This window comes from Ovis aries, chromosome 13 (assembly GCF_016772045.2).
Source record: "Ovis aries strain OAR_USU_Benz2616 breed Rambouillet chromosome 13, ARS-UI_Ramb_v3.0, whole genome shotgun sequence".
In the NCBI taxonomy this organism is placed as follows: domain Eukaryota; kingdom Metazoa; phylum Chordata; class Mammalia; order Artiodactyla; family Bovidae; genus Ovis; species Ovis aries.
The window spans coordinates 34414101-34438992 of record NC_056066.1 but is presented as its reverse complement, the minus strand read 5'-3'; the positions used below and the strand labels follow the sequence as shown (position 1 = coordinate 34438992).

Here is a 24892-nt window from a genome sequence, read left to right as displayed (position 1 = left end):
GTCTTGTAGGGTAGAGAGAGACAGTGCACACATGTTGGCAAAGACCCATGCCAGTGCCCAGCATCTCGGAGACCTGCTGCTGGGCTTCCCAGGCTGAAATGAAGAGACATTTTCTTTTTCAGTGGCCATTAGAGAGCTGGAAACAAGAGGCAAACGGAAAGGTAGGTGGGAGGAGAATTATTTTTCCCTTTCAGGAGAAACTTGCTCTGAGGGGAAATAAATAAATAGTAAATAAATAGTTAAGGCTTCAACCTGTGAAGCCAAATTCTCTGGCTTCTGGGAATTCTGAATCTGCATGGATCAGCGGTGCTTGGCCTTACCCCAGCCTTCAGTCACTGGTCCCCACAGTGACCCCACTGGCCTAGCGTCCAGGTCTGGTCGGGGAGGGGTCGGGCGATAGGGCCCAGGAGGTGCTACCCAACTTCTGGGCATCAGGGTGACCTGAAGGCATCATGAGGACCCCTCACCTGCAGTTTCTCATGAGGTCCTGCACTGTGTCCCTCAGCACCCTGTGGACCTCCTGGGGACGGCTTGGAAGGCCGTAGGGGCTGGAAGGGGACTGGGCTGTTTTATTTTATTCTGGCAGGCACGTTAGCAATGTCATTATAGCCAAGAGCGCAGAGCCCAGGGAATGTCAGTGACTCTGCAGGGGCTACTCGCTCAGTGCTTCCGTGGAGGGAAGCCAGGCTCTGGCTCCAGAGACACTGGACCTGCCCACACCCTTGCTGGCGGGGCTGTCCCCGGGCTGGACCATCCTCACTTCCTCGTCCCCTCCCACTGCTCGCAGGTGGGGGATCAGCTCCCCAGCACGGCCTCGCCCCTTCCTGTCTAGGGAGCTGCGCAAGGACCGCATCTGTGCTCCCAGGCCAGAGCCGGGCAGTGATGCCAGGCCACACGGGTGGGGGCACCATCGCTGTCCTCTGGGGCGTGGCTGGAACTTCAGGACTCCTGAGGGAGGAGGATGATAAGACTGATAAGTACCATCGCCTTAGGGTTTCTCACGTATAAGCTGGTTGTATCCAGGAAAACGCTTAAGGAAAATAAAACCGGGGACACAGAACAGCTTGCTCCCATGAAACTTGTAAAGCACTGTTATCAGGCATTCTCTGTTTCCTTACTGTGTTCCCTTTCAAATGTTATAATTGGAGGAAGCTGTAAAATAACGTAACATAGCAGAGGTTTGAATCTGAAAGTTGTACCATAATAAACTCTTCTCTGCTTACCCCAGAAATCCTGGCTGAAGTTTGTGCTAGTTAACCATGAGACTAGCTTGTAATTATCTGCTCTCATCAGCAGTCGTGGCTGATTAGAGACTCGGCAGTCTGGGAGGGTCTCTGATGTGGGGTCAGAGACTGGGGAGGCTTCCATCTGCTCAGTGAACATCGTTTTAGGTGGTGCTACTGGATTCAGTAAACAGTTCCTTTTTGGAGGCTTTTTAAGCTTCTCTCAAATCCCATCTTGCTTATAATGGCTTTCCTAAAAAGGGATGTCTCGAGTTTAACATCTGGTTCCATGTATCTCTTTCTCTGTACAGAATGACACTTCCACAAACATCACTGGTCTTGTTTCATCTCCTTGCTTCATTTCCTAAGTGTTAGGATCGCCAAGCATTGGACACGACTGAACGACTGAACTGAACTGAACTGAGGCCTTGTTAATTTGACCTCTTCACTGAGCAAAGTATGAGTTGTGTGAGCTGGTGTCTCAGCCACACACGTGAGGATTCAGACCTTCTGTTTCCCCACTGTCTTGTTGTAAACTCTTCTCCTGGGGTACTTTGTTCTTGTTCGTCAGCAGTGTAAGCTTCCAGAAGCCTGGACGCTGGTCCTCTCTCTGCACACATTCCCGTGTTGCTCTTCTGTCACTGTATTTTCCCAAGAAGAATCAGGTTGGACTGTTTGAACATGAGATTTCAGGAGGAACAGCGTGAACAGGTGTTTCAGAATTACCAGGAAGACTTCAGAGAAAACAGTGTTGGGAGGGTGGCGCTTCCAGAATTAGTGGGAAGACAGCAAAGTGAAGCCTGGGGCTCCATTTGCCTAAGAGCCACATCACCACCAAGAGGAGACTTGTTGGTGATGAGTTTCTTCTTTAACTAGAGAACTAGGTTAGTTAACAAGCTAAGAAACCCCCGTATATATCCATAAGTGTGTTAGTCGCTCAGCTGTGTCCAACTCTTTGCGACCCCATAGTCGCTCAGCTGTGTCCAACTCTTTGCGACCCCATGGACTGTAGCTTGCCAGGATCATCTGTCCATGGAATTCTCTAGAAAGGAATACTGGAGTGGGTAGCCATTCCCTTCTCCAGGGGATCTTCCCAACCCATGAATCAAAACCAGGTCTCCTGCATTGCAGGCAGATTCTTTTCCCATATGGATATGGGAAGCCTGTATCCATAAGGATATATGCTTATTACAGAGAAAATAGGAAACTTCTGGAGTAATCTGCCTTACTTATTGGTTTACTGGGTCCCAGCTTGCTCTCCCTGCTTTGTTTGAATAAACTAAACACTGGAGGACTGGACATCATCATTATGGATCCTCCCTTAGAGACCGGCTGGAGGGGCAGGGTCTTGTTATGACAGTCAGGACATCGTGGCTTCCTGCTATTGTGAAGGCCCATTGATCACAGCTGAGGAGGGGACAATCCCAGTCTAAAATAAGCCTGCACAAAGACAAACACTCTCTCTTTCTCTCTTTCCTGCATGGCCCTCACCCTCTTCCTTGGACGATGTGAGGCAAGAGCTTTGAAATGGATCCTACTCCACTGAGAATTGATATTAATTGGGTTCAGATAGTACTGATAGCTGAAAACAAGGGATTAGTATATTAGACCCTCTGCCAGTCAGGTGACATGTATTATCTCATGAATCCCTCCCAACACACTTGAGAAGGAAGACGTTAGGACCACCCCCTCGATAGCGATGAGGAGTCTGAGGCCAGAGGGGTGAAGCGTGTTGCTGAGGATACTGATGACAAAGCCAGGTCCCCCTCGTCAAGATGCACAGACAGTCCTGGCAGGTTGGCCACCCTGCTCTCTGGTGGCATTACCGTGGGTGGTCCCCTCGGCCCTGGGCAGCTGCCCCGTGGTTCACAGCCCTGTTGCCAGTGGGCAGCCCTCTCTGGGGACTGGCTGCAAGTTTCCCAGTAGCCTGACCACAGGCACCATCTTCTCATCCCACTCTTCTCTGTTTTGAGCCCTTTCTCCCTGAAGCCTGGAAACCCATCAGAAGGTGCCAGATCACCTGCAGTAGGTGCAGGGGCAGCTGCCCAGTCACTGGGGACGGGGGTGGGCTCCACATCTGGGAGAGGAGGGGGGCTCTCATGGATCCCAGAACTACAGTGCTGGGCAGTGATTTATAAAAAGCAAGTAATGACCCCAAACACCCCTCCCTCCTGGGGCAGGGCCTCTGACTTAGGTCTTTGCTGCTGCTGCTGCTGCTACTGCTGCTAAGTCGCTTCAGTCGTGTCCGACTCTGTGCAACCCCATGGACAACAGCCCACCAGGCTCCCCTGTCGCTGGGATTCTCCAGGCAAGAGCACTGGAGTGGGTTGCCAGACCTCAAAGCATCAAAAGGCTTTTGAAGTCCTACCCCAGCAATGATGTGGAAAGCTGCCGGCCCCCACAGGAGGAATTTGTGTCCACTTCCAGCATCGTCTGATTTCTCAGTTGTGCAGCAGAGCAGGCTGGCCCCCTGGCACCATCGCCTCCCCAGGAGGCTGCCCATTCTGAACCCATCTCTGTAGAACTGGACTCAGGCTCGGTTATGCAGACTCCCACGTGGGGGACCCAGACTCAGAGCCTTCCATCTGCAGTGTCAGCAGGCAGGTGTCCCAGGTGGATCTGCTTGGTCCCCTGTGTGCAGTGAGTGCTCTAGACTGTCTTCCTACCCTACCCCCACCCCCCATATGCTAAAGTTAGCATCATTCATCAGTCCAGTCAGTCATTATGCTTCCTATTCCCATTGTTCAGTGTGTGTATTTAAAAAAAGATAATCAAACAGGAACCTCCTGAAATAGTCTCCCTGCTCCTTGATCTCAGCTGGAATCATTTACACTCACTTAGCATGACATAGCGGCTTCCCTCCTGGCTCAGATGGAAAGAATCCGCCTGCAATGCAGGAGACCTGGGTTTGATCCCTGGGTTAGGAAGATCCCCTGGAGAAGGGAACGGCTACCCACCCCAGTATTCTGGCCTGGAGAATTACATGGACAGGAGCCTGGTGGGCTACAGTCCATGGGGTGGCAAAGAGTCAGACAGGACTGAGCAGCTTTCACTTTTTTCACTTCATCAGGACATTGTGAAAAGCAGGCCCAATGGTTTGCTAGTCATGTGACCCAGCAGTTGTGTGTCTCCTAGTTATATCTGTGCCAGTGCAACTAGCACTTCGTGTTCAAATTGAACTTGGCTGCATAGTGATCTTCGTGCAATATGTTCCCAGACCAGCTTTATCCTTTCTGATGGATTTTAATTTGTGCTATCCTCTTAACCTCTGTCATGATCTCCTCTTGACCTTATAGCTCCCTTTTCCAAAATTAGTCTGTTACTCTGAGTCAGAGGGCCATTTACCCAGTTGTAGTATGTTGCTGCTGCTGCTAAGTCACTTCAGTCGTGTCCGACTCTGTGCGACCCCATAGATGGCAGCCCACCAGGCTCCCCCATCCCTAGGATTCTCTAGGCAAGAACACTGGAGTGGGTTGCCATTTCCTTCTCCAATGCCTGAAAGAGAAAAGTGAAAGTGAAGTCGCTCAGTCGTGCCCGACTCTTAGCGACCCCATGGACTGCAGCCCACCAGGCTCCTCCGTCCATGGGATTTTCCAGGCAAGAGTACTGGAGTGGGGTGCCATTGCCTACTCCGTGTAGTATGTTGAGTATACCACAATTGGCTGAAAAGTAAAATTGCAGGCTTCCAGGCCAGAGAGCGTTGAGAGCAAGTTCCATAGCATGAGATGGCTGACCCCACCCAAAAACACCTAACACTGGACTGATAACTCTGAGTCACTCTAAAGAGATGCCCTAGTGCCCCTGCAGGAGGAGAGAGCTTCTCCTTTAAGGGGTAGGAGGTCCTTTAAGTGACACATTCCACGTTTCTGCTCAGACTGCGGTCCTGGGTAAGACTGACTGGCCCCCTGGAGGAGGATGTGGCTTCTGAAGGACGTGGCCCCAGGGTTTCAAGGTTATGAAGGGTGGTGCGGGCAGCTGCTAGATTGGCGGCCCTGCTGATGGGAAGAAGCCAGTGGACCGGGACCTCTTCAGTGGGGCCTTCTCCCTCCACCCTGATCTTTACAGGGAAAACCAGACTCCAGAGGCCCCCTGGGGACCCATTTCAGGATTTTGTTGGTGGAGGAAGGAGGGCGTCTCCCCTTGGGGCAGCGGGCACCCAGCTGGGCTGTGTTGTGCCCGGGTGACACAGCCTGTGCTGTGTCGATTCCATGGTCTAGGGATCCTGGAAGGGATAGTCCTGCCACAGGTGGAACCGTGGTTAAAAGTCACGGCGTTGCTGCCCTTCCAAGTCGGCTTTTCCTTTCTAAAAGGATGGTGGGATTTTCTGTTGCCATGGAAAGTGTCATGAGAACAGACAGGTCCCATGTTTTTCATCATCAGCTTTTATACCTTCAGCAACTAGACTCGCCTTTTTTCCAGCAGACGTGTTGTTTGCCGCATGTTCATGTTTCACAGGTTTCCTAAACACCCTGGGTCGGTGATTTTGTCATCGCCGTGTCACTGCTGATAGATCAGGGAGCTGCTCGCAAGTGTAGCTTCTGTCTTCTCTCTGACCTCTTCTCCCAGGAATTCTGCACAAAGACCCTGCTCGTCTCCCTGACCTTGCTGACACTATTTATTTGGGCTCACAAACTCCACTTGGCTTCCTTATCTTTTTCCCACCCTGTTTGAATGCATTCCACATGTTTTTGTGGAATGTCCCATTGTTAACATTTTGTGAATGTAAATGTGGGGTCTCCCTGGTGGCTCAGACTGTAAAGAATCTGCCTGCAATGCGGGAGACCCAGGTTCAATCCTTGGGTGGGGAAGATCCCTTGGAGGAGGGCATAGCAACCAGCTCCAGTATTCTTGCGTGGAGAATCCCATGGACAGAGGAACCTGGCAGGCTGCAGTTCACAGGGTTGAAAAAGAGTCGGACATGGCCGAATGACTGACAGACTAGGCGCACACTAGATGTTGGTGAACTAACTGCTTTATAGTTTTATATGTCGTGTATACTTGTTAAAATAGATTATTTAAAGTTCTCCAAGTGGCCCTGTGTTTTCCTTAAACTGGGATTTTGGTGTATGGTGCAAATGGAAAACCAAGTTTAGCCCAGAATGCTTGGCCATCTTGATTAATTACACATGGCAGCTTGGATGAAGTTAAGGTGGTGTCACAATTTTCAGCGGGAAGGAGACTGAGCCCCTTCCTGGTGTAGGTAGCTGCAGCCTGTTTATGAGCGTGTCCTGTTTCTGTCATCCTTTGTTAGTCTCCAGTGGTGCTTGTGGCCCAAACGTGGGAAGATCGCACCTTGGGATTTCAGCCCCTCTTGGTATTTAACAGATCACGCATTTACCAGGAAACTGGAATGTCTGTTGAGCAAGTGAGCAAAAGCCAGACAGCATGGTCTCTTCTGTGAAGCCAAGTGCCGCAGACATTCAGGGGTCTGAAAGAAGCCAGTCAGTGGGTGTGGAGGGTGAAGCCCACTCACCGTCAGCTATAGAACAGGCAAGAAAGGAGATTCCCATGCTGGGCACCGACCACACACTCCAGATGGTTTGTTTTACTCTTTTAATTAGGTTTGCAATGATTGTATCATCTTATTAAACTGCACTTTTGAGTCTTTCCCTTGGACTTGGCACAGAGTCTTAAGACGCTGAAGCCAGTAGGTGCAGCATGGTTCATGGTCAGTATCAGACTCGGGACAGACAGCCAGAGGGTATCCCTACGGACAGGAATGTTAGCTTCTGAGCTCTGGATGCCCTGTGCTGGCTCGGCTGAGGGTGAGGGTGGGGGCAACGCATGCGGAGGCCAGTGAGGCGGCTTCCACAGGGACCAGTCCTCATAGAACCTGACCTGAGAAAGGCTCTGTCAGTCTTCAAAACCTAAATGCCCTCAAACACCCTGTGATGACGACAAAGGCAACAAAGAACTTGACCTTCAGCTGTGGGCAGGGTTAAGATAACTTGCACTGTGTGTGTGCAGTAAATGCAGAAGCAGTTAGGCAGTTCTGGCAAACGCTTCACCTCCAATCCATTTCAGACATTTTCTGCTTTTTCAATCCATGCCTCAGCTTTACTAAGTGGCTGCTGAAGTTATTGGGGGGCAGGGGGCGGGATGCAGGATGTGAGAAGCTGCCTACACTTTTTAAGGCAAAGAAGTGAATTCCAAAATAATAATGACAGTAATAGCTTTTCACCATTTATTTACCATTTAGCTCCTGTAGAACAGCCCTTCTTTCTGCCTGTGTGTTGCGGGGGTGGGGGTGGGGTGGGGTCCCACCTTCAGCCCATCCCCCACAGTGCCTTGTCCCCAGGCTGTCCCCTGCTGTGGCTGCGGGGGGTGGGCATCCTCCCTGCATTCTATACCATCCTGTCAACTGGAAAGTGGACTGTGGCATAGAAATCATTCCAAACCACAAAATGTGGTTTAATGGCACTTAAGCGCATAAAACAGTAATCCTCGCTAGTAATCACAGAAATGCAAATGGAGACCATTGAGAGATTACTTTCATTTCTCTAGTGCAGAAACAAATGAGCCCTGATGGTCAGATGTGGGCACAGTGCAGCAGGACCAGCTCTCCTCCAAGCTGTGGGCAGATCGCGCAGCAGGGAGGACCTGACCCCCTGACCTGCTGATGCCTTCTCAGCATTGATTCTCCAGAGCCTGAGACACGATCAGTGATGGCAAATAGCACTTCTCCAAAGTGTTTTAGATCTAAGCGACACAGATATCCAAGTCTTCCTGGTGGCTTAGTGGTAGAAAAAATCCACCTGCCGATGCAGGAGGCGTGGGTTTGATCTCTGGTCCAGGAAGATTCCCAGGAGAGGGAAACGGCAACCCACACTAGTATTCCTGCTTGGGAAGTCCCATGGACAGAGGAGCCTGGTGGGCTACAGTCCTTAGGGTCGCAAAAGAGTCGAACACGACTTAGCGGTTGAACAACAAGAGCAAGGATGTCCAACAGCAGGGAGATGGTTAAATAAAGCATGACTCACGAGAGACTATTCTCCCACTGAAACTGTGCACCTGAGGAATCCGTCATTATGCTGGAAGAAGTAGAACGTGGTGGCTGACGGGCTTAATGGTCACCTTCATTGGGTTTGAACTCTTCTCCTACCACTTACAAGCTGTGTGACTTGAGAGAGTCGTTGAACCTCTCTGCGCCTATTTCCTCCTACCTTAGAGGGGTGCTGGGGGAGTTTAGTGAGGATCTGGAGAACTGGCACCGCTGTGTGAGCGTCAGCTGTTGTTTGTGACACAGTTGTTGGGAAACATTCATGTAAAGCCAGATCCTAGTAGAATGACACTAAGGCTGTTTGAAAAGCCCGCGTCGTCACACAAACATTAGAAGCTGTAAATCTCAGTGACTGCCTCTGGTAGAAGGACTGCCAGTGACGTTTGATTTCTGTTCTTTCCTGTATTTTTCCAAATTTTCAGCAATAAATTACATGTTCCTTCTATTTTTATTTATTTACTTATTTTTAATGGGAGGATAATTGCTTTATGTGTTGATAGGTGGCAGAAAACGACAGAATGCGTAGTTCTTCTATAATGTGAAAAGCAAGCAGCACTGTTAGCTGCTTGAAACGTTTTCCAGTTTCAAGAAAAGTTGAACCCTTTCTGGATTAGCCCGTGGCCCGTCGAGCTCATGGAGCGCCCTAGGCTGCCCTCTGCCCAGTGGGTTTTCTGGGTTACAGCCCTAGTCTCTGCTCCCTGTGGGCAGTAGCTTAACATTTCTGCACAGTATGCCAGGGTTCTTCAGGCTGTTTCTTCAGCTCCATTAGAAGGGTGATTTTCAACTCAGGGTGTGTGTTAGAGTCATTCAAGGAGGTACTAGGCGCCTGGCTAGACAGATTAAATCCTCCATCTGGGGTGGGAGGGACCTGGGCTCACAAGGAAATCTTGATGCACAGCCAGGCGGCGTGTGGCAGCCTGGGGTCAGCTATCCTCGGGTGCTGCTGGTGCTGCCCTTCCTCGCCTGGCAGAGAGCTCTGCCCACGAGCAAGACCCCGCTTCCTCTGTCAGTCTCAAAAGTCAGTCTGAACGGTGTTTCCCCCATCGCCCTGAAGAAAAGATGCCCCTGACAGCCTGCTTAAAATAGATAGTCCCTCAGTCGTGTCCAACTCTTTGCAACCCCATAAACTGTAACCCACCAGGCTCTACTGTCCTTGGGATTCTCCAGGCAAGAACGCTGGAGTGGGTTGCCATTTCCTCCTCTTGGGGACCTTCCCGACCCAGGGATCAAAACCAGGTCTCCCGCTTGGTAGGCGGATTCTTTACCATCCGAGCCACCAGGGAAACACCCAGACCCTAACCCAGACCTATTGACTTGGAACTTTGTGGGCAGAGACTTGGTAATGTGTATAGTTAATGAGCCCCCTGGGTGGCTCCCACCATCACAGAGGTGTGGGAACTCTGCTCTGCTAGAGCCGAAGGGCCGTCCCAGTCACACGCTGGGAAGAGCTGGGGGCCCACCGAGCACTCCACCTGCCCCTGAGACTCTGAGAGTTCGGAGCTGGGATACTGCCTGGGCATTGGGAGTGGCGGGGTCCCCGGATTGCTGTGTAGTCATGGTTGATGCCTCCCGGCCTTGATGGTCCTCAGGGGTCGCCGGGATCAGCAGTAGCCACAGCACCCGGGACCTGTTAGAAGTGCCCTTTACAGAGTCCCCCCAGGCCTCAGAGTCAGAATCAGGGGTGGGATTCCTACACCTGCTGGAAGCAGGTGCCTGGACTTGCTCCCAGAAAGCAAGGTCTTCCGGTGTGAGCTGGGGGTGGACCCCAGAGGCCCAGGATCACACTTGCGAAACCCATGTCTCTTGGGCATTTCAGGCGCCACTCAGGTCCAAGTCTAGCCCTAATGCTCTTGTGGGCAGCATGTCGCTGCCACTCTTAAGTCTGCGATGGCAAAACATGTGGCTGCCTTCCAGCTGTAATTCCTGGGCCACAGTTTCTTTCAAGTGAATGAGTCCTGTGGTTGGAACTGTATCTTTCAAAGGTTCTGACCTGAGTTTGACTTGGCACACGGTCCCATGGGCAGAGAGGTGCGCGCTGCTCCTGTGGGCTTCCTCCAGGTGTAACCTGTGGCCCTCTGTCTCGCAGGTTCTACCATCAGCCAGTGCTCGCGTGGTCCTCACAGCCCCTGACCGGCCGCAGCCACGCCTACTGGAGGAGAAGAGAGCAGGAGGCCCGGGAGGACCCAGGGGGCCGAGGCCCGGTCCCCAGCCTGCCCGCGCACCCGAGGGAGGGTCCCTGGGAAGTTGGAGGAAGGTCTGAGCACGTGATCAAGAAGACTGTTTGGGAAGACGAGCTGGGAATGGCGGGTCCCGCCAGATGGCAGGACGTCAGCGTTGGAAGCTGGAACCAGCCCCCGAGACTAGGAAGGCAGATGTCGGACGGTGTTGGCGAGAAGTTGTTTCAGGACCTGTACCCGTTCATGCTTGGGGAGCACGGGCTGGCCTCCCAGAGCAAAGGGAAGTCCCAATCACTGCCTCGAGTCCTTTCCCCCGAGAGCCTGAGTTGCGTGGAGGTCCCCATCCCTTTGAGCGATGGCCATTTACCAGGTGTCCCTAAAGTGCCACTTCAGCCTCCAAATTGTGCTTCCAATTTGGAACCCACCAGGAACCCCAAGAAGGCTGGCACCTCGGCCCCCTTGCCCCAGCCCAGGTTTGGGAGACCCCTCAAGCCCCCATCTTACGGCTCCCAGCCACACTCCAGGGCCGGAGCAGAAAATGGCAGCTACACAGACAGCAGGCAGCCGGACCCAGCTGCCCACTCAGCCAGGACGAACAGTGCCAGGCAGGACCTCTACGGGCCTGACCCCAGCCTGGAGCCCCCAGTGTACGTGCCCCCACCCTCGTACAAGTCGCCACCGCAGCCCGCCACACACCCCTGCCCCGAGGAGGTGGTGCCCAGGCATGAGGGTGGAGGCCGCCGTGTACCGCAGCATCCGATGGAGAAGCCCGCTGCTGGCGGACAGCTTCTTTCTGGCTCCCGGGGAGCTGGGAGTGAGTGGGGGGCCAGCCCATGCTCTTCTGTGGGCATCCCCCCACAGCCCCACCCCACCACGGCTTACGACAGCTCCATCCTGATAATTCCCTTCGATGACCCACGGATACGACATATTAAACTACCCCGACCCCATGGATTCTGGGAAGATGTGAGACTGGATGGTGCGGTCCCTGCCCCTGACCCAAGAGGCCTGCAGCAGGAGGGGGCCGTGTGGCGCCCATCAGGGAAGGAGAGGGGTCCCGCCCCTGCTGACCCCAGCCCCCCATGGCTGTGGGGCCAGCCCCCCAGGAATGGAGAGGACGGCAGCTCTCCTGACCGAAGAGACCCCTGCACTGTCACACAGAGGAAGCAGCCGGACGTGAGCGGCAGCCCACGCGAATATCCAGAAAGCCTGGTGTCCTCCCCGAGCCCCCAGGGCGAGAGTTCCTGCGAGATGCAGACCCAGCTCAGAAAGTTCGAGACAGGGCTGCAGCCCAAGAGAAGCTCAAAGAAAAAAACGAGCGAGACGATCTTTTGTTTGGTTTCCATCCCGGTGAAATCGGAGTCCCAGCTGCCAGGTACGGACACAAACAACAATGACCTGAAGCAGAGTGCGGCGTTGCAAGAACAGAGTGTGCTCAGCTTGTCCTCCACCGACCTGGAGCTCCAGGCACTCACAGGCAGCATGGCCACGAGGACAGAGCTGCCAAGACCAGACCCGGGGGACCCGGGACGGGGCCGGCAAGCAGACAACCTCAGATTCCCCAACCCTACAAAGCACCATGCGCTCGCATGGCCCGGCCCGTGGCCTGGGCACCACTTCCGAGACCAGCAAACACAAACCAGCTTCGCTCATGAACCTCAGAGCCTGCAGCCCCTCCCAGGGGAGAGGCCAGGGGGCTCCCCCAACCCCGTGCTGCCTCGAAGGTGTTTGGACCCCGCACCCTTCGAGGTTCAGATGCACATGGCGTTGGCGTCCAGTGACCCAAACCAGAGGCCCGGGGCTCATTCCCCGAAAAGTCAAGGGTCCCTCAGCCCATCCAGCAACAGCGCCTTCTCTGGGTCTTCCTGGCCCCAGAACCAGGGCCCCACGCCGAGGGCCAGCCTGGGTCAGCAGGGCTCTGATGGCCCTGGGCGCCGAGCCAGCCCCGTGTCTAGGGCCGAGGTGATCAAGGGGGAGACCACGGGCCCCTGCAACAGTAGACAGCTGTTCGGGCAGTTCCTCCTGAAGCCCGTGAGCCGCCGCCCCTGGGACTTGATCAGCCAGTTAGAAAGTTTCAACAAGGAGCTTCAGGAGGAGGAAGGAAGCAGTGGCAGCAGCAGTGGTGGTAGTGGCAGCGAGGACAGTGACACAGAGCTGCCCTGGGGGAGCTGTGCCCACCCCACACCCCAACGGCCAGGCCTCCTGAAGGACGTAGCGCCTGAGGACCCCAGGACCAGGCCAGGCAGAGTTAAGAGCAAGTCCGAGAGCTGGAGCGAGGAGGGGAGGCCTCGGTCCCCCAGACCCTGGCAGGCAGAAGGCAGAGGTTCTGTGTGGTTGTCGCCCCCCGGGAGCTGGATTGCCGAAGACGGGGACCGAGAGGTTGAGGACAGGGTGGCCCAGCTGGCAGTCAGCCCAAGGCCTGTGAAACGAGCAATATCTTCTGGATTGAATGATGCAAAACCCGAGCCCCCACCCGATCCAGCGACACGGAAGGAGCCCCCGCCCAGCCAGGAGCTCCCTGGCAGTCTCGGAGCTGTGGAGCTGAGTGCAGCCGGCCCTCCAAAGGCGGGCGGTGGGGAGCAAGGGAGCACAAGGGCACCCCTCTCTCTTGCCGGCAAATCCCGAGGCCTGTCTGCACCAGACTTGAGGTCTGTGGGGCTGACGCTGGTGCAGGAGCACAGTACCAGCCAGCTAGCGGGGTCTCCGGGTGATGCCAATGCAATAGAAATCCCCCCAAATGAGTCCCTCGAAGCCAGGGCCGCCAGGATCCTGGGCATCGAGGTGGCTGTGGAGTCCCTGCTGCCAGGCACCCAGAGGGCAGGGCAGAGCCGGCACCCCCAGCCAGATGGAAGTGCCCTCAGGCCGGAGTCCCCCAGACAGGAAGCAGTGGCCAGCTTGGCCCAGCCCAGTGAGTCCACCACACCTGCCGACGCCTTCTATGGCAGGAGGAAGTGCGGCTGGACCAAGAGCCCTCTGTTCGTAGGCGAGAGGGACAGCACCCGGCAGGCTCCCTGGGCCTCTGAGCCCATGGGTGTGGATGGGGCCGTCCCCAGCAAGGCCCCTGAACCTCCGCCCAGCCCCCCGGAGTCCCAGCCTTTCCTTCCCAAGGACGTGGAGACAAAGCCACCCTTCAGGTCCACCTTGTTCCACTTTATAGAAAGGACCCCAAACTTGGCATTCTCAGAAAGGAAGCTCCGAAGCACTTCCAGAGTGATCGAAAGTTTACAGGAGAAGCTGGTTTCCCCGCCCAGGAAGGCGGACCCCGACCGCCTGATGAGGATGAAGGAGGTGAGCTCTGTGTCTCGGATGAGGCTCCTGACGTCCCGGGGTGCGGACTCCGAGGAGGAGCCCAAGGCCGAGAGGGGCCCCGGGGCGTGGCCGGGAGGCCTGGTGGCTCCCAGCACCGGGCATGAGCTCTCCGACCCCCAAGGTGCTCTGTCGCTGGAAGTAGACGGGCATCCAGCAGCACGAAGGGAGAACGGCGGCCGGGACTTCTGGTGCCCAGGTGAGGAGTCAGGCAGAGGGCCGGGTGTTCAGGTTGCGTTTGACGTCCTGAGAGCATCAAAATGCCCAGTGGGTAGATGATGAAACCTGCAGATTCACAAAAGATCAGATCGACTCTGAATTATGGTGCCCAAAGAGTCGTCATTCTACCCAAGAATTATCCAGAAGCCTCTCTTAATAGTAAGACTTTGCAGTGTATTTTAAATGATCCAGTCTTCATAGATATTTTCTATGTAAGTGACTAGATAAAATTGCCTATATAAACACCTGTGGGGCCCCTAACTCTGAAGAGGTACGTCAGTAAGCTATGCCAGCCAGGGTGTAGGCACCTTGATTGGTCTCCTAGGAGACTAGGGCGTTTGTATTCTGTTCTCTCCCCAGATAATAGACATTCCCCCAGATAACCCTCGGACTTCCCAGGTGGCCCTAGTGGTAAAGAACCCGCCTGCAAATGCAGGAGACATGAGAGGTGTGAGTTTGATCCTTGAGTCGGGAAAATCCTCTGGAGGAGGACATGATAACCCACACCAGTATTCTTGCCTAGAGAATCCCATGGACGGAGGAGCTTGGAGGTTACAGTCCATGAGGTTGCAGAGAGTCAGACACGACTGAAGCGAGTGAAGCAAGACGCGAATAACCTGCATTGCTTGGTTAGCCTAATGAGAAAAGACGTACCCAAGTGATTCAATAAACTTCCTGCCCTGGGATTCTTACCGAATCCTTTGTCCTCGGTTGTTATCTCTTTTCGCCACCACACCATTCATGAAAGACTTGAGAGGTTTAGACAGAATTAGCAGTTTGCACTTTCTCAGCACCAGCCCACGCGCCCCTCGAAGCTCATGGGCCCACCCTGTCTTCTTCCATCCCCTCAGCTCTGATCACTCGGCCCAGGGGAGCCAGTTCTGGCAACAGCCTCCTGCAGACCCGAAGCCCCGCGTATTCTCATCTTCACGGGTCTCTCCAGTCTTCTTCACTGTATAGGCCACGGGGCAGGTTCTCACAGCAGGGACATGGTGCCCCCACACACCAGTTCACTCTCCCAGCTCTGACAAGAGCAGGCGAGAGAGCCCTGGGAATTTCTGGTCCAGGCCTGGGGGTTATCAATGATATTACCAGTTATATTCCCTAGACATGGTTCAAGGAGCGGAGGCATCCATCTTGAACTACCGACTGGAAGGGGCCTTTTTGCCAGGAGGGGCAAGGGTGCCCCGTCCTCAGTGGTCTGGCTCTGCCTCCACCCCAGCCCATCCTGGCAGCCAGGCCCTTCCATCTGCCTAGCTGCCCCGACCGGGTGGTCCCCCCCACCCCTGCCACTCTGCTTCCTGTTTTGAAATCGGGTTTAAAAGGAGATGGAAAAGATCACTTGTTTCAGCTGGAAGAATCCCGAAATTTGTGTTCAATTAAAAAAAAAAATCTCCTTTGCATTTTTTCAGTTTTCTCCCAAATGCGGAGAGATCCTTAATGCTCCCACCCTCTCACAGAATCCAGGATCAACAGAAGCCGTCTGTCAGGGCCCTCCTGGGTCATCTGAGTGACCACGTTGGTCTTTGCTGCAGGAAAGAACAGCGGGGGTGTGGGGCCTCGGCCGCTACATGGAAAGAGCTCCGTGGCCCATCTGTGAGCCGTCATGAGGCTGCAGCAGGAGACTTCCCCCGACCCCCACCAAAAATAGACCCCCTGGCTTCTAAATGCTGGTTCAAAAGCCATCATAGGCTTTTTCTTTTAATCGAAGGATAATTAGTTTACAGAATTGTGTTGTTTTCTGTCAGACTATCAACGTGAATCAGCCGTAGATGTACGAATGTCCCCTATGCCGTAGGCTTTTAAAGTGAGTTTCTTATCTGTAAAGTAAAGCAGGCTGAAAGTGTTAGTCCTCCTGAGAATTACAAGAATTTTAAAGGGAGATGCATCCTGTTAAAAGAAAAACATCAGTTTGTAAAGATTTCCATCCCTCCATCCATGGCCACGTATTTTGGGGAATGTGTTATAAAATTTCTAGTTCCATTCAGCTCTCCCTCAATTTTCAGCCTGAGCATCCGGCATGTGAATGGGGTCAGATGGGTATCTGAAATCCCCCAGATAATGTCAGTTTCCATTTTAACCAGCCATTCAGACACCCTCACCTGTGACTTTCTTATCTATTTTGTAGCTGTAGTTTCCAACCATTAGAAATTTTTAATTGCTTTTTTGCCACTCCGTTTGGTGCATTTGCTATTTAATACACAATAAGATGACCAAAAATCTCAAGGCAGAGAGCTTGAGGTGATGGCTTCCTGAAGTGGCCACATAGTGAGACCCATGAGGGCAGTTCCTCACGTGTGCAGCTACTCAGGTACCCCCTTCAGCCTTCCACATGCTGGTCACCAGGTCTCACTGCAAAGCCAGTCCTTCTGAGAGGCCTTAATCGAGGTATGAAAGCCTTGTTGCTCATAAGCTTTTGCACTCTTTCCTTTTGACGTATTTTTATCATTTTAAACACGAAAGTCTTCATCTCCATCCTCGCCTGACCCCTGCCTTTCCTCTATCACCTCAGGGTATGGGACCCGCTTCACTGCCCCAGACTCACAGCCCACTTAGATTCAAATTTTGTTCTGGAATTTTCAAGCAATATTGTACCTCATATATCTGTAAACCACCGCCCCCCCCACCCCGACACACATCCTTCTAGAACTTTATTATCTGTGTTATGTACCCATCATATCATAAAGACCTGCGTTCAGCTTAAAGACAGTCGTTTCAGCTAACATTTAGTGTTTTTCGGTCGAGGGGAGCTCTGGCTAAGAAATCAGCAGCTCAAAACTAATTCAGGTCACAGCATTCCCATCTCTGCTGGATGGATTATGTCAGAAGCCTAATCCGGGTGCATCGGTGTCCGAGCCTGCTGGTCTGGTCCCGTCCACCTCTGCTGGCCGCTCTCCTGGTACACATTCAGGAGGAGTGGGGACAACCTGTCCTCTTCGGGCCTGGGGTGGGGATAACCAGGGCAAGCTTGAGAGGAGCCACGTGATGCCATTAGGCGGCTGGGCGTCAGCACATCCTCACAGGTGGTAGCCTTCGAGGGTGTTCATACGTGAAATACCCACCAGGGTGGGCCTTAGTGATCTGTCTTCCCCCGACACAAGGCCCACAGGAACCAGGAGGGGCATGACTTCCCTGTTCTCCGGCACCTCTGCCGGCAGTATGGTGGCCCCTGGTCACATGTGGCTCCTGAGTGCTTGAAAGATGGCTCGTCCCAGTTGAGATGGGCTGTAAATGTGTGATACGCATGCCAGAGTTCAAAGACATCACCAAAAAAAAAAAAAAAAACTAAACTAAAATGTCCCAATAATTTTTATTGATTACCCTGTTGAAATGATAACATTTTGGATATATTTGGTGACATAAAATGCACCATTGAAACTATTTTCACCTGCTTCCTTTTGTTTGCCCTAACATGGCTACTAAAAACTTTAACATACTGCGGCTCACGTTGTATTTTTATTGAACCTCGACCCTCCATGGTCTAAAGAAGGAGTCCTTGGTCGTACTGATTTCTCTCTGTGGTTCTGTCTCTGGGCCCTCAGCTTCAGCAGTGGGGGTCGGGCTGCAGGCGTGTTCTGTAGGTCGGTCTCCACGTACCTGCCCTCAGGTGGGCTGCTGAAGGCCGGGCTCTGTGTCCCGGGAGGCTCAGCCTCTCGAGGCCTCTCCCCACCGCCAGCGTGCCCTTTCATCCATTCGTGACCACCCGCTTCCATCTCATCTTCGCTCACTGGGGTCCCCCAGAATCAGCACTGAATGAGGCCAGCTGAGCCCAGAGAGGGGCTCAGCCGCTAAGACCCGTGTTGTCACTGTGGGTGTTAAGTGTAGACCTGCAGAAGGCAGCTTGTTCATGGGATCTGCCTGCTTCCAACAAGACGAACACTTGGTGCTGTAAGCGTTTGAGGAGCAGCATACCCCGTCACTTTTCACTTTCGTGCACTGGAGAAGGAAGTGGCAACCCATCCAGTGTTCTTGCCTGGAGAATCCCAGGGACGGGGGAGCCTGGTGGGCTGCCTATGGGGCTGCACAGAGTCGGGCAGCAGCAGACCCCTTCCTAAAAGCAGAGCCTGCCCCAAGTGCAGCAAACACTGTCTTAGTTGTCGCAGTTGTGGCGTCTCATCATAAGTACATCCCAAGGAGTCAAGAAGGTGTGTGGTGTAAGTGTCAGTCGCGTCCAACTCTGCGACCCCATGGACTGTAGCCCACCAGGCTCCTCTGTCCAGGGGATTCTCAGGCCAGAATACTGGAGTGGGTTGCCATGCCCTCCTCCAGGGGATCTTCCCAACCCAGGAATCTAAGCCAGGTCTTCTGCATTGCAGGCGGATTCTTTACCAGCTGACCTACCAGGGAAGCCTAAAGTCGCTCAGTCGTATCCGACTCTGTGACCCCATGGATGGTAACCCTCCAGGCTCCTCTGTCCGGGGGATTCTCCAGGCAAGAATACTGGAGTGGGTTGCCATTTCCTCCTCCGTTGTCAAGGTGTGCAGCGGACACAGCAAGATATCTTGCTGCCAGAGAAGTGGGACTCTGCGTGGCCTTCAGAATGCACTGTTGTCCAGATGGGTTGAGGAAGAGATGGCTCTGATAGTTTTAATACCTGTTGAATTGTACCATCCTGCTAGACTTCTTATGTATTTGCTCTTAAGAACTTAGGAGCCCTTTGAGCTGCCATGGGAGGAGATTCTGACCGTGGGAGGTACACATGTGAGCCTCAGGTTTGCGTGGACCCCAGAGATCTGTGATGCCCGAGGGGCCCAGCCACAGCCCAAGTGATAATCTAGGACCATTGTTCTGTTGTGTGGTGTCCCTTTTTGGAAACCAGGGCCGGTTGGGCCCAGTGTGTGTAGCTGTAGAGTGGATCAGCATGGCAACTCAGACTCACACGCACTGCTGTGTGTGGAAGGCTGGTGGGCGAGCCTGCAGCCTGGGGCCTGCGTGCTGGCTGTGGGGTCAGAGACAGGAGGCCTGCCATCACCAGGCCCAGTTCTCAGGGTTTCAGGCCCCCCTGGGACATCACTGGTCCCACGGCAAGCTTTCCTTAGAGTTGCAACGTACATGCACGCAGTATCCTGCTTAGTATCAGCTGAAAGCGTTGCTACTGCTTTACAAGAGTTGCAGTTAAAGTGAATTATGTTCCCTGTGAACAACAGGAAGGGACAGTCAAAATACTAAGCTGCCCCCATTTCCCATCTGTGATTAGGCATGGGTCATACCCGTTCCTTCAAAATAGCCTTTAGATGATAGCCGTTTACTCCTTGGTGAAAAATAAGGTCAGTGAGATGTCTGAAAATTAACATCTCGACACCTGTGGGCCTGGCTCCCTACACAGTTATTTCTGGCCTGAGGATTAAATAGAAAGCAGACCAGTGGAATATGCTACTCATTTTCTTTTGTTTCCTTTTTCTGCAGATTCCTATGACCCAAGCAGGGTGGAAAGGGTGTGATGGCACGCCGCTGGAGTGTGGGGCCGCGTCTTTTGCTGATGGGTGACCCCCCAAGCTGGCCTCAGCCCCGCCACCTGGGAGGAACCTCACTGGGCCATCCTTCCCCATGGCCAGGACACACATCGACTCCACAGAGTCACTCTGTGGAAATAAAGCAGTAGTCTGTTGAAAGCATCTGTTTTTATAGCATGAAGGGTTAATACCTATATTTAGAAGAGAGTTACAAGGACCCTCCTTAATGATGGATTTAGCCCAGTTGATAGAGCGTTTGATGTTAATCTGGCTATATGTGAAAACTCAAATGTGGGTGGTTTAATGAATGATTTTGAAAGGACCAAGAATGTCATAAATCCCCCTTCGCATCCCTGTGGCCTGCTGCCCACGCTCACTTTCGGGAGTTTGGGGGACGTAGGCCATTGCTAGTGTTTCAGCACTTTGAGTTTCCGGGAAATGTGAACACCTATGTATGATCCATTTCTCATCAATTTGGCCTTCTGCTGCTGAAGTCACTTTACCTATTAAGTAACTTGCCATCAGCAAATGAAAGCGGTAGCTTGTAAGTTTCCAAAAGATGAAACCTTGTACCATGATGGACAAGAGTATTATTTATCGGCAATGAGACGCTCTGATCTTTTGCAAACATGCCATTGTCTGCTTTGCACTCAGTATTATCTATTTTTATTTCCTGTATGGATGTCTAGAAGTTCTTTATATGAGAAATAATTGCTGGTAAAATAGACCATTTTAACAAAGTAACTATATTTCTTTTTACCAAAAAAAATGCTATTTTTCTATGATGTAAACAGTTGTTAGGTGGCAGATTTTTAAGGAAGTTTATTGTATTTAAGAGTCTGTATCCCTTTGTGTGAGAGGAACCCAGAGAGGGTTCGCATTTGCTTTAAAGCATAAACCCCTCACCCATTCACAACTCTTGCTACTCTTAGTTTATCTTAGAAAGAGATGTCAATAGAGACATTTTTCAGGGTTAATAAAATTAACTTTTCACAAAGATTTTTTTTTTTACAAATGCAGCTATAAGGTTATATTTGAAAATAACCCTCTTAGAACCAGCCAACAACATCCTTACAACAAATTTTTGCTGCCATATTCACTAGAATTACCAAAAAAGCCCCCATAGTTTCATCTTTGTTCATCTGCGGGGATGTGCCCTGAGACCAGATCCCCCTCCCCTCATCCCCATTGTCCCTTTAAAGAAATGTGTATTTTTATCTAGAATGATCTTTAATTAGCCTCTGCCTATTTTCCAAAAGTGCTAGAGACATTATATGTACGCCATTACAGAAGTATTATGAGGCCTATGTATTCTGCTGTTTACTATTGCATTAATCTGCACAAAGTTTATGCATTTTTTAAAAATGTGTTTGTCACTTCTTTCTAAGTCAGGCTTTCTCGTGAGCTAACATTTCCTCAATGGTTTCTGTCTCCTCCCTCCCTCCCTCCTTTTCGTCTTTTTTTTCCTTCTCTTTCTCTTTCTTTTTCAGAAACCACCTTATCAGTTTCTAAGCATTTTGAATTCCTAAGATGTGAACTGCTGAGTGGTCTGCCATTTGGCCCTAAAACAGCTCTGGGCTCTCATGGCCTGCTTTTATCTGTCCCATATGATTGTATTTCATCAGAACTTCATGCATTTGGACAGTAATAAACAACACGGAGTCTAAGCAGTTCTGAGAAGTCTTTTCAAACCCACCTCGCAGCCTTGCTTCTTCCCTGTTTCTCATGGTCACTCCTTTCCAGATTTTGGTTCGTGTGAAATTAGAGGCTTTGCTTCTCACAGCCCGTGGGGATGACGGGCCGGGCCTATGCCCGGAAAATCACCGGAGTCGTCTGGTACCACTGGGAGCAGCCACCTGGGGGATCCTTGTGAGGGGTGTACATCCCTCTTAGGTGCAGATGAGAGAGGTTATATGTACACACGCACACGCACACACATGCATCATGTGTGTACATAAACATGCGTACAGACACGCATGTGTCATGTATGTACACTTACAGACGTATATACTTGTGTGTGTTGTGTATGTATATACATATTACCGGCTCTGACTTTCCCGTTACAGTCTTTAATTCCATCTAAAACATCTTTTAATCAAAAGAGTTCAACAGGAGCTTATTCCTCAAGAGAAAGAGAAGGATCCTAAAGGGAAGAGATCACAAACCAGAATATGACACGCTGTTTTCTTCTGAATCCTTGTATCATATCACTCTGAAACTATTCTAAAAATTTAGGGGAAATTATCAGTATTTATCCCTTTAACCTTAATTTCTAGATTCTAGTGTGTACATAAGTTTTTAGGAGGAGAGGTAACTGAAAATGTGACTTTTAAACTTGCATTTCCTGAGGTAAATAACGGTTTCTAATCCTATAAAATAGCTTGTCCAGAGGTTTTGAACTTTTGCTAATTATTCTTTTATTATTTCTATTTCTCATACATGCACAGCTCTCTCATCATTTGTGGCTGGAAAGGAAGTATTCATATTTTGTATTTGTCATTATTTTTCTCATTCATATGATTTACTGTTGGTGTTTAATAATTGGGGGCTTATAAGATTAAAAGTTCTAATTTTGACTATTTGGACTTTAAAAATGTGAGGAATCACAATTGAAATGTGTTTGTATCTCTTGATTTGCAAAAGAAGGGGTAAAATATTGGTAATATAGCTCTAATTACCTTTCTTTGAAGAAAATTCCTGGACCATTGAAAACCAAACATCTTTATTATTGTTTTGAACCTTCAGTTTCTGCAAACTACAGAAAACTCCCTCTGAAGGGTGCACCGTCCCTGACTGCGTCTTTAGAATCCTTTTCCGTGTTTGTACATAACTATTTGGGTCCCTTTTTTTAACATCCCTTAAAAATGTATGTACCGTGAGATCCTGATTTCCTCCTGAGAGTTGTAGGTTGAGGTTTGATTCCTGTGGAAATTCTAAGTAGATCCTTGTCTGTTTCACATGATGGTTTGTGAAGGGCTGTCTGCTGTTCACAGAAGTCCAAGTGTCTAAACCCAAATGACCCTGTTGAGCTTAAACTCAAATGACTGCTTTTTGCAACAGCAAAATGACTTTCTCTGATAGCACCTTGGTTGTGGGTTTCTGGGGAAAAGATAAATTTGATTCTCAGTTGACACAACTACTTCCCAGCTCTGAGCAGAAAGGGCTGATGAAAGATAAGGTGAACCCGGCATCTCATCTGTAACCTTCCAAGATTACACTTGTGCGTCTTTTGTCTTGTTTAAAATGACTAAATGGTACACAGTTAAATGTCAGGTTAGCGTCCCCCGAAAACGGGCCAGCATTGCAGAATGCCTTTAAATATCTGGGCTCAGAGACCTGGATGCAGTACCACCACTCTTTAGGTGGTCACTGTTCCGCCAGATCCACCTGGCAGAGATGGAGTGAAGGGTGCAAGTGCATTTCTTAAGCCAAAGCTGTTACAGGCCGGGGGGACTTCTGCATTTTCTTTCTGTTTTGTTTTGAACTCCTGATTCTGCACATCTGTTTGTGGGAGGAGGGTTGCTACTCAGGACAGGATTTAAGAGACTTATTCCAAGTGACCTTTAAGAGTCTGCCTGGTGGGAGGTCCTTTTCCAGGAGTGTGGGTTTGTCCTCTCAGGGACCCCTCAAGCCAAGAAGGAGGAGATGATAAAATAACATGAAAGATAGAATGGTCCCCAGCCTGCACGTCTTTTTTTTTTTTTTAAAGGTGGGGAGGAGTGGTAAAGACTGCAATTCAGCCTCTGGAAAACATTGATGGGGTCTAACCCACAGCCCCCCAGAACAGTCTCAGGTTCATGGGCAGCAGGGGGAGGGACAGGGCGCCTGTGGAGTTGTGTGTTAGTTGCTCAGTCATGTCCAACTCTGTGACCCCAGGGACTGTAGCCCGCCAGGCTCCTCTGTCCGTGGGATTTACCAGGCAAGAGTACTGGCGTGGGCTGCCGTTTCCTCCTCCAGGGGATCCTCCTGACCCGGGGACTGAGCTCATGTCTCTCGTGTCTCCTGCTTGGCAGGCAATTTCTTTACCACCACACTACCTGGTGGTTTCCAAGTTGTATTTAAAAAAAAGGTCCTTTTTACCTCTTTCCTATCAGCTTTTGCAGACTTGCCCTCATCCTCTCCTGGCTCCATGTGTGTGGAGCCCAAAGCTCAAGAGTTCCAGGGTCCTCTCCCTAGTCTGAAATTTCAGATCATGTCAAGATGCAGGCCTTAAAATGAAGAGCTATTCCCTGCCAGTTGGTAATTCAATGCACATATTAGAATATAACTGGAAAAGAAGTCCCTTGACCAAATTAATGCTGTAGCATAAAGCACTTGGGCCAGGAATTGGCTTTAAGCTCTGCCTAAACTCTCTGACTGTGGCCACCTCTGCTACCCACTTGGAAACATTTCATAAGTGGGGGAAAGGGATTGAACTAAATTAGCTGGTTTCTTCCAACTCTAAGATGAAATAACTGTTGTTTGGTGAAATTGAAAGTCCATAGGGTCTTTCGCCCTGACAGAACAGTCCAAGAGTAAAATAATTTGAAAACTGCGGCTGTACATGATGGAAGACCGGGTCATTCCCGGGGTAGGGAATCTTGCCATGACTTAATCTTTCACCGGGGTGGTCCATGGTCCCCCTTCCCCCTTCCAATAACTTATCATGCTTTTGTTCCCCACCCCCGCCCCCCACCATAGTACAGACCAGCCAAGAGACTGACAACATTGAATTCTCCCAAACATTTTTCTTAGGTTAGAACAGGGTACCGCGGTGTTTATGAGCCTGGCAGTCAGTCCAAGGCATTAATCTGCAGTGTCCGCATAGACTGTTTTTCTCACAATTTAAATGCACTCAGGTTCAGAGAGTTTGTCTCTTCCCAGCTAAGTCGGCCTTTCTGCTTCTACCCCGAGCATAAATCTCCCCCAAGATAGTCAGCTTGTACTTCACAGACTGGAAACGCTGTCGATCACCCCATTGCTCAGCACTGGGGACAACAGCCCCGTGGGAAGCATCGTTCCTCCAGGTCCAGCCGGTGTCTGGTCTGGACTCAGTGGGAGAACCCAGCTCTTGAGGTAGAGGTTTGTGCCTGATCACATCGAGGTTCTATTTGCTGTCTTGTCTCACGGCTACTTCTGTCCTGTGCTTCCTGCTTTACTACCTATGGCTGTTTTTATCTTGCCTAACCCCACTGGCATTTCAGAGGTCATCATGGCAGAGCCAACCTGTATACATGCAAACCTAGATGCGTATTTCCCTGAAATTTCCTCTGAGTATGTAAAATCAGGGAACTTTTCTACACTGTTGGTGGGAATGTAAATTGGTACAGCCACTATGGAGAATAGTACAGAGGTTCCTTAAAAAACAGAGCTACCATCTGATCCTACAGTCCCACTCTTGGGCATTTACCCAGAGAAAAACATAGTCTGAAAGGATACATGTACCCCAGTGTTCATTGCAGCACTGTTTACAATAGCCAAGACGTGGAAACAACCTAAATGTCCATCAACAGAGGAATGGATAAAGAAGATTGG

General features: G+C 51.1%; 1 protein-coding gene across 4 annotated transcripts in view; it reads left to right on the top strand.

Moving 5' to 3' along the window:
• Positions 1 to 21954, top strand: part of JCAD (junctional cadherin 5 associated) — an 80191-nt gene extending 58237 nt beyond the window's left edge. For 2 of the 4 annotated variants that reach the window (XM_060396866.1, XM_027976698.3), the window contains exon 3: positions 10310 to 14622. In XM_060396866.1, coding sequence (XP_060252849.1) covers positions 10310 to 13985 — 3676 coding nt within the window. In that variant the 3' untranslated portion in view covers positions 13986 to 14622. Of the gene's footprint in view, positions 1 to 10309; positions 14623 to 19331 lie in introns of those variants that run through there. The other 2 variants (XM_027976699.2, XM_042230636.1) reach the window with 2 other exon arrangements.
• Positions 21955 to 24892: the final 2938 nt, after the last annotated feature.